This window comes from Takifugu flavidus, chromosome 18, assembly GCF_003711565.1.
Source record: "Takifugu flavidus isolate HTHZ2018 chromosome 18, ASM371156v2, whole genome shotgun sequence".
Lineage (NCBI taxonomy): Eukaryota > Metazoa > Chordata > Actinopteri > Tetraodontiformes > Tetraodontidae > Takifugu > Takifugu flavidus.
The window spans coordinates 65,260-79,753 of record NC_079537.1 but is presented as its reverse complement, the minus strand read 5'-3'; the positions used below and the strand labels follow the sequence as shown (position 1 = coordinate 79,753).

The 14,494-nt window shown below is 40.1% G+C and overlaps 2 protein-coding genes and 1 long non-coding RNA gene across 3 annotated transcripts; all 3 read right to left on the bottom strand.

Moving 5' to 3' along the window:
• Positions 1–3,111: 3,111 nt before the first annotated feature.
• Positions 3,112–4,098, bottom strand: LOC130515584 (uncharacterized). Its single transcript, XR_008947217.1, has 2 exons — positions 3,880–4,098; positions 3,112–3,804 (listed from the first exon to the last, which is right to left on the bottom strand). It is a non-coding gene; the product is annotated as an uncharacterized LOC130515584 (long non-coding RNA).
• A 3,159-nt stretch (positions 4,099–7,257) lies between these two features.
• Positions 7,258–10,275, bottom strand: rpsa (ribosomal protein SA). The gene is made up of 8 exons (XM_057015926.1): positions 10,130–10,275; positions 8,893–9,064; positions 8,490–8,608; positions 8,025–8,270; positions 7,820–7,948; positions 7,581–7,743; positions 7,461–7,496; positions 7,258–7,391 (listed from the first exon to the last, which is right to left on the bottom strand). Exons 2-8 carry the CDS (start codon positions 9,023–9,025, stop codon positions 7,297–7,299), a joined length of 921 nt encoding a protein of 306 aa, XP_056871906.1. The 5' UTR covers positions 9,026–9,064; positions 10,130–10,275; the 3' UTR covers positions 7,258–7,296.
• A 408-nt stretch (positions 10,276–10,683) lies between these two features.
• txn2 (thioredoxin 2) lies at positions 10,684–13,718 on the bottom strand. Its single transcript, XM_057015927.1, is given in 5 exon segments — positions 10,684–11,382; positions 11,384–11,443; positions 11,746–11,869; positions 13,128–13,363; positions 13,695–13,718. Coding segments are annotated over 4 exon segments (534 nt in total). The 5' UTR covers positions 13,695–13,718; the 3' UTR covers positions 10,684–11,268.
• Positions 13,719–14,494: the final 776 nt, after the last annotated feature.

Here is a 14,494-nt window from a genome sequence, read left to right as displayed (position 1 = left end):
TTTTTTTAAAATGTGGGAGCAATACAATTTCCCACTGAAGGACTGAGACCAGGTTAGTTAGGGCAACTTTGTTGACATTGGTATCTGTGAGGGCAGAGTATGCAGCCAAGCTCTCAAGTCTCGAGTGCTCAAGTCTGTAACAGACATCCGAGACAGAAAATGCATACTCCACATGGGAAGATAATCCTGACAATGATTGCACGATGGTGTCTTGAAGAGCCATAGGCTGTGTCTGAAATCTCATTCCCTATTCCAAGAAGGTCTCTAAAGACTCCTGTCATCCAGCGCATGGACCGTTTACCCTCATGCCCTCTGGGAGGCGCTACAGGAGCCTCCGGACAAAAACCAGGTTCAGAAACAGCTTCTTCCCCACTGCTGTCTCTCTGCTGAACTCCGACCCCTCTCACTTTACCTCCTTTCAGGCACAATAACCCCGTCTGGACTGACTGATTGTACATTCACTCTATTTGCACTGATTACATCTGTTACAATAATTGCACTATTTACATCTGTTATTTGCACTACCCACATCCGGTTATTTCCACTGCTTTCCATACTTTGCACATTTTTACCATACTTTATCATTATTGTATAGTCAAAACATACACATAGTTAAAAACTGCATAAATAACCTCTATTGATCCTGTAGGAAATTCAGCACCATAGTTACAGCCTGTATATATATATTTATCTTGGTTGCAATGACTTTTATATACCCTTTACATATCTGTGAACTCTGTAAATACAAACATATAGATTGATATCATAAACATATATTATTGTGTGTATATATTGTATATACCCATTACAGTTTTATTTGCTACTTAAGGACTTCTGGTTAGATGCTAACTGCATTTCGTTGCCTTGTACTTGTGACATGTGTAATGACAATAAAGTTGAATCTAATCTAATGTAATCTAATCTATTCACTACTAACTATCTAGAGACTTTGCTTCAGTGAACTACTTAGTGCACTCACTGATAACTTAAACTCTCACTTTTGGACACTCAGCCTTAGCAGTTCTAACTGCACCATAGCATCACATAATAAACTGACTTCAGCGATAGCTTAATTGTATTTTTTCTGCTTATTAATAAATTACATTTAGGTGGTGCTTGATATGGAGGCAAGATCACGACGGTCAAATCTAAGGCTTGTGAATTTGCCAGAAGGCGCAGAGGGACAGGACGTCTGCACTTTCTTGAAAAAAATGGTTACCAGAGTTTTTGGCTATCACGCTGCAATGCATTGAATTTATGCATTGCCCTTACATTGGAGACGTACACTTACACTTACACCTGGTCGGCCTGGAGAAAACATCCAGCGCAGGCAAGGACTCTGATTATGAAATTCCTGAATTATAGGGAATTATAGTGTCTGTGTTAGGAGCCACTCAGGCTGTAACACACAGAGTGATATATTTCTATTTTTTATTTCTTTTAATTTTGATAATTATAACTGACAACTAATGAAAAATCCAAATTCAGTATCTCAGAAAATTAGAATATCGTGGAAAGGTTCAATAGTGCCACCTGGTGCCACACTCTAATTAGCTAATGAACTCAGAACACCTGTGAAGGCCTTTAAATGGTCTCTCAGTCTAGGTCTATAGGCTACACAATAATGGGGAAGACTGCTGACCTGACAGTTGTCCAAACGATGACCATTGACACCTTGCACAAGGAGGACAAGACACAAAAGTTTCATTGGTGAAGAGGCTGGCTGTTTGCAGAGCTCTGTGTCCAAGCACATTAATAGAGAGGTGAAGGGAAGGAAAAGATGTGGTAGAAAAAAGTGTCCAAGGAATATGGATGACAGCACTCTGGAGAGGACTGTGGAACAAAACCCATTTAAAAATGTGGGGGAGATTCCCAAAGAGTTGATTGCAGCTGGGCTTTAAGAACCACCACACACAGACATGAGTTTCATTTGTCGCATTCCTTGTTTCAAGCCACTATGGAACAAGAAACAGCGCGAGAAGCATCTCGCATTGGAATCAAGGTCCCAGTGTCTGGAGGAAGAAAGGAGAGGCACAGAATCCATGTTGCTTGAGGTTGAGTGTAAAGTTCCCACAGTCAGTAATGGTTTGGGGTGCTGTTTCATCCGCTGGTTGTGTTTTCTTAGGTCAAGGTCAAGGCAGCCATCAACCTGGAAGTTTTAAAGCTTCCTGCTGCTGACCAACTTTATGGTTATGCAGATTTCATTTTCCAACAAGACTTGGCACCTGCACACAGTGCCAAAGCCACAAGTACCTGGTTTAAGGACCATGGTAACTTGTCTGACCTTAACTCCATAGAAAATTGATGGCAAATTGTGAAGAGGAAAATGTGATACACCAGACCCAACAATACAGAAGAGCTGAAGGCCACTATCAGAGCAACCTGGGCTCTCATAACACCTGAGATTGACTCCATGCTATGCCCACTGCTGCAGCAATTCAGGTCAAAAAAGCCCCAAATAAGTATTGAGTGCTGTACATGCTCATACTTTTCACATTAATACCTTTCAGTTGGCCAGGCTTTCTAGAAATCTTTTTTTTGGATCAGTCTTAAATCTAATTTTCTGAGATAGTCAATTTGGATTTTTCATTAGTTGTCAGTTATGATCATCATAAAAACAAACACTTGAAATATATCAGTCTGTGTAATGAATGAATATACACAATTCACTTTTTGAATCAAATTACTGACATTCAACATTTTCATGATATTCTAATTATATGACAGCTATCTGTATGAGGACTTGGCCACGGGAGTACATAAAAAGCAAAAAGAATTTGATGGTATGTGCCATGGGGATTCATAACAGCATGATACCACCTGCACGGCTGCTGTTGACATACGAGGGACAGTCCCACATCTTCATGCCTGTTGATACAGAGACATCTGCCAGTAAGCTTAAATCAGAATACTTCTGGATGATAGTGAGGGACCAAAAAGGTCAGTGGAAGTGGGGGGATGGTTTCCTTTTCTCTTTTTTATATGTCTATGTGGCGGGGTGGAGAGAGGTGGAACGGTTAACGACAACGCCACCTGGGGAGTTTCACCCCAGGAATTAACCGGAGAACAGGCACGCGCAGATAAGGTTCTATTCCAGAGGCAGAGACAGGATTGAGGGTTAGGCACTACAATTTTATTAAATCCAACTCAACAAAAAAAAATAACTCGGCTGTACAAAAGTCAAACAAAAGGGGTGGACAGGGCTGGGGCCCCACCGGCAGGTAAAACTCAATCAGGGGAGATAAACAAACTAAAAACACCCGTGCTACTGCAAACAAAACTACACACGAGGGGTGATGAAAACGCCCTCCACCAGGGGTTGGGTCCCCGCCGTGGCCCGCAGCACCTGTCCACAAAGAAAAGAGAATTAAATTTACAACGATAAACAATCAGACGCGACGAGCGCACACGCACACACCTCACACAGACAGGCAAATAAATGGTGACCAGGTCGTCTAAAAGAACACAACGTCAACCAAGACACGAAAAGCAACAAAACCTAAAAAAGTAAATGTAAATTGATACAATTTACACACTGTTAGAGTCTAAAATTTAGGCAAAAGCTCCGTGGTCGCCTCGGCGGCACCACCACGTCTCAGCGCCGTTTCTCCGAGCCCAGGGGAGCAAGGGGAGAGGGAGAGAGCGAGAGAGAGAGCGAGAGAGAATCCCGGACCAAAGGACCGAGCCAAAGCAGCAGTGGGTCCAGTAAGCGAGATAGTCCGTGCCGACTGTTTGGTGGCGCCACCACTCCGTGAAGGGTTCCCGCTGGGGCAACGCGACCCACTGACGCCAGCCGGCAGCCAACTGCAGCAAGAACAGCCCAATTAACATTTATCAACTGAGTGGGGGAAGTCAGTGACGCGCATTGCTGCGCCTTACCTGCCCAGTGCAAACTAGCGCGCGTGCCCTTACGGCAAAGCGTTCTAGGCGGAAGGATGGCGGGAGGAAGCACCAACCTTCTTGGCGCTGCCAAACAGCATGCTCGCGCTGTGAAACAGTTTGTTGGTCGAACCGCCCAGATAAGCCGCAAACCCGCCGTACCGTCGAAGGGGGGAAACAACCAAAGTCAGCTGGAGGCAGTGCCTTATATAAACTTTTTCTCCCCACCCACCAATTAAGGCACTACCCCCATAGGGCACCTGTTCGGAGGGCAGGCCACGCCCTGCCACATCTATATAACCCAGAAAAACAAGCTTTAAGTGCCGGGTTCTGGAAATTTCAATTTGCTTTGGTTTAGCAAAGCTAAGCTGCTGCTCAGTGAGTGGAGCTTCCACTTGCTGTTACTTTGGAAGCTACTTCACATTAGGGAAGGGCAGGTTAAAGTTCTGGGTTATAGATCAATGTTCATTAATCTATTTATGTTGTGCTCATCCATATTTGTTGGCTCTCATAGGATCCTATTCTCATGTTGTATTGATGCTGCATTTTTTTGAAGATGTTTTCCTGTTGATTTAAATGTCTGATGGCTTAAAAATTAAGCTAACTTCATTGAACCATAGAGGACTAAAAATATTTAATAAGGTAAAACAAGCAATCAGTAGGTGGCATTGTGATATTGTTTTTCTTCAAGAAACTCATACTGGGTGGAGAGGAAATCAAAATTAGTAGGCAGTAGCAAGGCATTGTATTTTCTGAGCCATTCACCTCAAATGCAAGAGGTGTACTTATACTAATTCATAAAAGTATTCCATTTCACGTGACAAAACTAACTGAATAAAGGTGGTAGATTCATAACAATGCAGGATACTCTTCTTAATACACGACTGATTTAATGTACGACTTGTGATTATATTATAGGGGGAGATTTTAATTGTAACCGAATTAAAAAGCTGTATGCTATATCACCATATTTATCAGATAGATACCAGTTTGCTCATGTCCACAGCATTCCCTCTTCATACAGTAGGGTTAGCCATGGCGTTCCACAAGGTTCTGTACTTGGACCAATCCTTTTCACCTTGTATATGCTCCCCTTAGGAAGCATTATTTGGCAGCATAGAATAAATTTTCATTGTTATGCTGATGACACTCAGCTATATCTATCCATGAAACCAGAGGAGACAGAGCAGTTAGTGAAACTTTAGACCTGTCTTAAAGACAAAGTCTTGGATGACTTCAAATTTCCTTCTCCTTAACTCGGGAAAAACTGAGGTCATGGTGTTTGGTCCTGAAGCTCTCAGAGATAGATTAGATCACATTATCACTCTAGATGGTATCTCACACATTAATATAGTCTCTAGAAGTGCCTTTTTTCACCTGAGAAACATCCCAAAGATCAGGAAGCTACTAAAGTGGCATAATGCTGAAAAGTTAGTCCATGCATTTGTTACTTCCAGGCTGGACTATTGTAATTCTTTATTATCAGGGTGTCCAAACAACTCTTTAAGAAGCCTCCAGTTGATCCAAAATGCTGCAGCCAGAGTTCTGACAGGTATTGACAAAAGAGATCACATAACTGGTGTCTCTTCATTGGCTGCCCGTTAAATTTAGAATAATTTTTAAAATTCTTCTTTTGACGTGTAAGGTCCTCAGAGGCCTAGCCCCATCCTACCTGGAGGAGCTAGTGATGCCTTATAATACCAATAGACCGCTCCGCTCTCAGAATGCTGGTTTACTTGTGGTACCCAGAGTCTCGAAAAGTAGAAGGGAGGACCGATTATTTAGTATCAGGCCCTCCTGCTGTGGAACCAGCTCCCTGTCCAGGTACGGGAGGCTGACTCCATCTCTACTTTTAAGATAAGACTTAAAACCTTCCTCTTTGAAAGAGCTTATTGTCAGTAATTCTGTAGAACCAGTTATTATCCTAGACATAATTGTCATATTTAGAGGGTCATTTAATTATTTGGTTAATATCTTAGTTATGCTGCTATTGGCAAAGGCTGCCGGGGTCCAGAAACATAATCACCTCTCCCCTCCCCTCCTCTCCTCACCGAGTAGATCAATGATGATGTTGTTTCTTGTATAGTTTCTCTGCTCCCTCCCTCTCTCTGTATCCATCTACAGGTATAGCCGCCTTTATAGCTGTATGCTGGCCTGCCGACCTCCGACTCTGTTGACACTCTACTCTTATACCATCAACTTGTATTATTAATGTATTTCTATGATCTATGCCTAGTCTCTCTTCTACCTGTTCTCTCCCTTCTCCTCCCTCTCTGCCCAGCCAGCCATCAGCATGATGGTCCCCCTACATGAGCCCGGTCCTGCTCAAGGTTTCTTCCTGTTAAAGGAGAGTTTTTCCTTGCCACTGTTGCTTGTTGGGAGTCAGGCCCTGGAATTCTGGAAAGCGCCTAGAAACAATTTTGATTTTAACAGAGACTATATAAATAAAGATTGATTGATTGACCTGTCAGCAATCTCCGTCAGCCACATATTTAAGGATGGAGCGCCTGTCTGGCAGCATTGGAGAGTTATTGTGCTTATCAAGCTGGGTTAAGGAGGAGGAAATTTGAAGACATCCAAGACTTTATGTCTTTAAGACAGGTCTGGAGCTTCACTAACTTCTGTCTCCTCAGGTTTCATGGATAAATAGAGCTGAGTGTCATCAGCATAACAATGAAAATTTATCCCATGCTGCCGAATAATGTTCCCTAAGGGAAGCATGTACAATGTGAAGAGGATTGGTCCGAGTACAGAACCTTGAGGAACACCATGGCTAACCCTACTGTATGAGGAGGGAACACCATGGACATGGGCAAACTGGTATCTATCAGATAAGTATCAGCCATAAATTTGCTTCTATGTCGCCTGCTCTGGCCACATAGAAGCAAATTTATGGCTGCTGGCAAGACGTAATCGTAAATTTGGTAAAGTTATTATTCACGTCGGAGCCAACGACACCCGGCTTCGAATCAACAGCATCAGGCAATTTAGAATGACACAGGAACCCTTTGACAGTGTCAAAGACCTGCAACAGGGATTTTCAAAGCCATATATTCTATTTTTGTTTTAAGTAAATGTGTCCCGAGTCATCTGTTTCAGAGATCCCCTACTAGGATGGGAAAACCATTGTTAACTGTCCCTCATCTGCAGAGATGAGACATCTAGTTAAATCTTTCAACTGTTTCCTAGTATTTCCTGGAATGTGAAGCCAACTGTTAAAATTGAATCTTTTAATTCAAGTAACATTTTGAAATTCTTTTAAGGCTAACAGCTTTTGCACTTGAAGTTTCAGCTGAAACCATTTAATGTGCCACCGCATGTAGTAATGGTAGATCTACGGTATCATATTTAAAAGAAACTTTGAAGAAATAAAACAACTCAATTGTAAGACAATTTATTGTCAAGGTAGATGGTGATTTAGGCCCAATCAGAAGTAGCACCACCCCAATCAGATGCTTGGGCAGTAGGGGCAGTTGACCAATCCTCTGTGGCAGGCTGATTGCTCCAGTCCTCTGCAGGAAAAAAATGACAAGATTATCCGCAAATGATTGTTTTATGTAGGTTTGATTTTTCTGACTTACCAGAAAATACTTCAGTGGTCTTGACAGTTGGAGTAGCTGTAACAGGTGAAGCAGTTAAACTACCTTTTATTTTAACTTGCCAGCTTTAAATGTGAAGATCTTTATTCAGAGACAACTTACCTGCAGGGAACTGCTGGATGGGCACAGATGGTACTGATACACCCTCAGACCAATCGGTTACCTCAGACTGGGGGAATTCAGTAGTCGCAGGTGTGGTCCATTCACCCTGGAATTCTTCCTTTCCAATTGCCTTCTCAGCTGCAGCCTGTTCCTCCTTTTCAATCTGTTCACAGGAAAGACAATTTAACATGCTATACTTTGTCAAAGTATACCTCTCCAACAAACAGTGGATGTTTTACCTCCTCAGGGTCCCTGTAGAAGTATAAATCTGGCATGACCTCCCACGGGTGCTCCCGTGATATTGTTCCTCTCATCCTGAGCACTTCCCGAGCCAACATCCACCACATGAGACCAACAGAATGGTGACCCTTCAAAACAAATGAAGTCATTAGAGATGCTGGGAATTTGTCAGTGACTATTTCATATGTACTCCAATGGCCTTACCTTGTTATTACAAGGAATAGCAATGTCCACATATCTCAAGGGGGAGTCCGTGTTGCACAGAGCAATGGTAGGAATGTTGACATATGATGCCTCAGTCAGTGGCTGATGGTCAGCTCGGGGGTCAGTCACAATCAAAAGCCGTGGCTCTCTGAAAGCTGCCTGGATTTGATTGGTGAATGTACCCGGGGTGAACCGACCATGGAAGGTCGTAGCACCAGTGGCAGCAGCAAATTTCAGAACAGCCCTCTAGAATGACAGCAGTTTACATACTTCTTACATTTTGATTTTGTTACGGAAGTGTGGCTAAGGTCACTATCAATTGCCAGTCACAAGACAGAAGTCCTCATGGCATTAGTGAAAACCTTGTCCACTTGCTTTAGCACACTTCCGACACCTAGACACTGACAATGTTGCCTAGCTTTAACAGTGTGCACCTTATCAAACCAAGTGTATTTACAAGTTTACCTGTCCAGTGTTCCTGGAGGAGATGACACAAACATCAGCTGGGTTTTCAATGGCAACAATGGCCCTCGCAGCTAGAAGTAGCTTCTCCCAGGTTTTCTTCAAGTTAATGATGTACACACCTAAAAGAAAGGTAGCGCAGACTTTTTCCACTAGAGGTTAAGAAAAACTTTAGTGCTTGTCACCTAGAGCCACAGTTGCAATTATAGTTCCAGGCAGCATTAAGAATGTTAAAGACATCTGTACTTCCAAGGATTTAATGTAAAACTAGTACTTGGGGCATTCATATAAACCAAGATCCCTTTAATTTTAAGATTCGTTTCTTTTCAATTGGAACCTAAATTCAGCCACCAACTCAAATAGCAAACTACTAATAAAAATTATATGGACAAGGTAGTTCACCCACCATCACTTTTTCTCTTGTACACATACTGATCCATCTGAAAGTCCAAGTTGGTCCCTCCTAGGTGAGTCCCTGCTGCCAGGAACTTAAGCACATCCTCCTCCTTCATTTGAAGGACATCTAGACCTCCGGACATTGTCACCACTTTCCCTGCGTTACGACTTTGATGGGAGAGCTGAAAGGGGAGGGATCGAAGTGGCATTGTCAGAGTCAAAGACAAAAACACCAAACAGTCTCAGTTATTTAATGAGTACCAGATGGGTATAATAGTGACATACACCCAATAGTCATTTGTTGAGCTATTGTATCATTAACTTAGCCATGTCTTGTTTCTTCTGTGCTTATTCAAAGGATTAATGTATTGATTAGTAAAGGGGCATCAGTTGTATGCCACTTTTTCAATGTGTAGACAGCCCAAGAAAAGTAAAAAAAAAAAAAAGAAAACCCAGGAGAATAAGGAAGCTGTGTCCGATGTCACCCCAGTATCCATATATAAAGCACTCAATAGGGTGTATGCCATTTTTAGGGCTGTCCAAATGTTGAGTGAGGATGGTTATACGCCATTCGGTGCACTCAATGTATCCCACAACGCATTTTGAAAAGTAGCCGTCAACCGAATCTCCAACAAAACATTCCTTTATACTTTGCGGTTGCAGGATAGACGAGTGAGAAATATTTGACATTCAACTGGTACGAATACGACGCCATTAGGCCATCTAGAGCTCTCTGGCTTCTGCCCGCAAGCAAACGCCTTATATAGAAAATAGGGAAAGTGTGATGTGTCAAACACAACCGGAGTGACTCGGGACCCACTTTGAAATTAAATTCATTCGACAACGCGACTTATTCTGAACCAATATTTTACTGCAAAGTCATAAATGAAACTTAATATTCCTCCATTCAATATTTACCATATTGGAATTTAAAGTGGTTTGACTGGCAAGCCAAGCCTTTTGCTCATCAAGTGTATTTTGATTGCATTTTATGCGCGTACACTTAGTCAAACAGTTTACGTCAGGCGGAAGTGAGGGCTGCGAAACAAACACGTGTTTAAGCTAGAAAGCTAGCAAGCTAGTTACAACATTAGCCTTACCTACATATGAATAATTACATTCAGTAAAGGCAAGGTAGACAAAGATTTTGCTCTTCATTCGTATATTTTTATAGTCAGTCCCTACTACATATATTCCCTTTTAATAATTAGTCGATAAATCCTGATATATAAACGTTTACTACGCACCACGAAACGACGCCGTATGGAAGTCTCACCACACGATGAAAAAGGGAACGGTAGGAGGAAATGACGTCATATAAATAGCAATTTTGCTGGCGCGTGATTGGCTGAATTTTGCCCACAATGTTTGACTCGTGGACGTAGAAGAAGAACTTTTGACTTCAGCCGCACGCCGATTTAACCAATGGTCACTCTCGGTATTGCAGTAAAAATGTCATAAGGACAAAAAATGATTTTTTCCCCCAATAGGCTTACATTGACAGGGAGACGTCTTTAAAGTTGACAGGCCATCTTCAACTGCAAACGTGGTCAATTCTTTGTCTTCTATATTTTAACTCATGGACCTTTCAGCTTTGAAAAACTTTTTTTTAAAGAGATATCAGTCAAACTAGAGAAATCTTGGCTTTTGATAATCCCAAGAGAGACAATGTGTTACCTTTTCTATTTCTCTTGTTATTAGTAATACATTTTCATTTTTTAAAATTTAAACATTAACTGCTTTTTGAAGGCAATAACCACTTTAATTCACCCAAAATAAAAAAGATAATTCAAATCCAGAATTCTTTCATAACTGCTTTATTGTATTTTTCCTGACTAGTGTATTTCATAAGTAATTTATGTCTGAGATCTGTAATAATCGCTTTGTATTTTGAGGACATAGAGCAATACAACTGCATCTGTCAACCTCACATTATAGAGGTATATAGATGTAATCATATTAAGTGCAATGGTCCTGACCACATTAGTCTGTGAAAAACTATGTTTTCAATTAGACAATTGTTGAAAAAAAATGGTACCTTCATGTTCACAAGATTTAAGAGCACATACCTTTGTGCCTTAACAGTTCAATCAATATTACAAATTTAAGTGCAGGAAAGATGTTTATTTTACATTCTGATTTGGGTAAAATATTTAACTCGCTTATTGTGTTACTTAATAATTTAGAGAAAAAAAAGAGCAATGGGTTTAATTACTCAGCCGAATCAAGCCTAGAATAAATTCAACAAAGGATTGACACATCAATAATGGCATTTCTTGAGAGACGAGGTTTTAAAAAGTCTGCAAGATTTGATAGAGGGTTATTTACTGTTTCCTTATGAGTTGACAGTGACATCTCAAGATTTTTAAATGTGTCATACAGATTCTCACAATAAAACCATAGTAACCATTATAATAACCAGCTGCAGAGTGGTGACAGTTGGTTTATTGTCCAATGATATGGCTGACAAATGAGTCCAGCTCATCGTCATCTTTGAGCCCAACAAACTGGCCAATGACATTGCCTCCCTTCATGCCAATTACTGTTGGAACAGCAGACACCTGCAGAAACATTAATTTAGAAACAATTCAGTCTGTGACTTATGAATATGTTATTTTTCTGGATCTACACATTAAAATTAATTTGAAACAAAATGGCTAAGATCTAAGATAGTAAGGCTTAATATACAGTCTAATATACAGTCAACAGTCAACAGGCGTGCATATAGACACTGAATGGAGATTATTTTAGCATGAGGCCACAACTAATCTATCTTTTATATATTTATCAATATTTTTTGAATATAATGTATGCACACACACGCACACAGTAACATTATGAATAATCAGAGACTGTACCTTACCCCATATTCAATAGCCAAGTCAGTGTGATCATCTATGTCAACCTTTGCCATGGCAACATTGCCTATTTGTTTTGCAACAGCCTTCTCTAATCTTGGCCCAAGGATCTTGCAAGGACCACACCACCTGCCAACAAGGGACAGAAATCATTTCAGGGTCGTCGAGGTCAAATACACACCTACATATGTGTACCGTATGTATAGCATGCCAAGGGGCAATATACTGTAAGAGAGTTGGCAGTCAATATATATATACTGTATATACACACAAACACACATTTTTAATGGTGAAAACTTCTACATGCAATTACTGTTAAATGATCTTAACCAGGGATTGGTAAACACATTTTCAAAATTTTACTGTGGCGCCATCTATTTCAATCTGACTCAATAAGGAATAGTAAATAATAATCTATACGAGTATTTAAACAATTCTTCAGTACTGAGGAGTTTAAAAAGCACTTCACTGACCACATATCTAACATATTCATAAGTGACTTAAAGAAATATTAGTAATAATGGTAATATGATATAACTGTTAGGGCCAGCTGTAATACTAAGGCTTCACCTCTGTTTGCGTACAGATGTAAACGTCAATGACCAGAATTTTGAATGCAATTAAACCTTATTAGCTGGATGTATGAAATCTGCAAGCTTGTTAGGTTTTTGGAAAAAAAAGCCATCTCTCTCACATATTCTTTAGCTTAAGTTTATTTTTTTGTTGTAATTGTGCCCTTTTTGACTGTATCAAAAAATATGGTAATATATAATTTGTATTTTGACAATTTCAAGTCAAAATCACTATTATGTATTTTTTTTACCATTTCACTAATGAGCAAAATGTAAATTCAGCATCTCAGCAATATTTGATTAATCAAATTAGTGTTAGTATTGGTTAGAAGGTTGGTTTTATGTATTGCAATTACATGCTGTCTACTTAGGTGGTGTCTATTTTCGGTAGTGGCTTCATGCACTATGGATTTTGTTTATTGTAAATTGTCTGTATTTTGATACCAGCTCTAAAAAAAATTGTATGATTTCTGTCTTTTTTGTTAATAATCTGAAGATAAAACGAACCAACAGTACAAACCAAACATTTATCAGAGATGTTTCAATGCTAATGGTGTTGTGATGGTTTGGAACCACCTTGCTATGAAAACCCCATCTGCATCGAATAGGTACCATGGTGTAATGGAAAACCACTATGACTGTACTGTACCATGTCGAGTAGAACCTATACTCTGCATTGGAAAAGTGCCTAAAAGGGTCACAATAAAATCCCCACATAGATGTGCATCGTACAAAGTAAAAAAAAAACAACCTGCCCATTTAATGTACTTTCTCTTTCTATTGGTTCCACTGCCTTCCCCCCTTGAAGTACTCACTGTGCATGGAAATCAATTAGCACAGGGAGTTTGCTATTGATGACCCTCTCTGTAAAGTCATCCTTGTCCTGAACATTGAAGGAAGATCTCCGATGGGACACACGAGTAATGGAGTTTGATGCTGATATGAAGAAAATCCCATTCTTGTAAGATGAAGTAGCAGTAGATGCAGCGAGGCAATGGATTTCTTTCATGGTGACATTCCAAAGTCTGTGTATAAATAGTCTGTGAGCCATCTGCAACAATAACATATAAAAGTGATTAATTTGATGGATTAGATTCTCTATGTTCCAAAAGATACATTTTGGACCCCCTTTTAGATTGGCATCTTGTTACAATAAGTAATATTCGTACACATCCATGGAGCCATAGCATAAAATATTAATGTATGCTGCACTTTCGTTTACTTTCAGTGACTAAGGAAATAGTCACATAGTTACAAAGTTACATAAATTACTTACTGCATTTATATCTTATAATCTTTAATAGTACAAACTAATTTCTAATTATTATCTAAATCTACTTTAATGATCAACAAGTACTAGAAGTAAGTATTAGAATTTCTACATTTTCAGCGATTGATTGCTTCCTCCCTTAACCTTCATTAAAGAATTAAGAATATGCCCTCTTCGTCCTCCTCCTGACCTGAGTTAGTCCGCACTTCACGGAAATGTTCACTTCCTATTCCGTAATGCTGATCAATGACAAGTGATGCAGTTTTCCTGCTTTAGTTGATGTTGATCCTCGCCTCGAGAAATATTTGTTCGTGCCCAATTGGTACCTGGTTTCAGTGACCGATTTGCACTAGGAATCCTGTTTACTCCATATTTCTTCCGCAAATGCACGGTCACTACCCGATTTGCAGTAAGCATGCGCGAACAGGCCGCCATCTTGGACAACCATGTCAGCTAACTCCATTTGGACAAACTTCATTTCACTGGCCAACCTGCGGATTTTTGCCAGGTCTCCGTGATACGCGGCCGCTCATTCATTCCAAAGGAATTGCTCACCCATCGCATACGCTGATTTTTTTTTCTTCGGACTTCGGAGCTACTTTCGGGTTATGCGGCCGACTGACAATAAAAGTAGTCATCCATTCCTTTTATTTTCAGTGTTAACCACCATGTAATTTCAGTAAAGCAGCTATCCCCAATCAGTGTTTATGAAGCAAAAGCAGGATGATACCGTCCAATTATAAATAAAATAGTGTTAATGCATTGCAATGCAAAGTTTGATAAGCATTAAATCTATAACAATTAAAATACATACTAATTAGAAGATAATTAAATGTGAACATGGAAAAATAAAATCATATTCCAATACATAAATCCATTCACAGGATGTTAATTCTGTGCCTTTATAATGTT

Bases quoted from the DNA above. Each gene is read 5' to 3' on its own strand.
- rpsa (XM_057015926.1), bottom strand. From the start codon at position 9,025: ATGTCCGGAGGTCTAGATGTCCTTCAAATGAAGGAGGAGGATGTGCTT. The intron at 8,271-8,489 runs GTAAACTTGTAA...CTGTCATTCTAG, and splicing joins CCTCCAGGAACACTGGACAG to AGGGCTGTTCTGAAATTTGC. The intron at 7,497-7,580 runs GTAAGTTGTCTC...CACCTGTTACAG, and splicing joins CATCCAGCAGTTCCCTGCAG to CTACTCCAACTGTCAAGACC.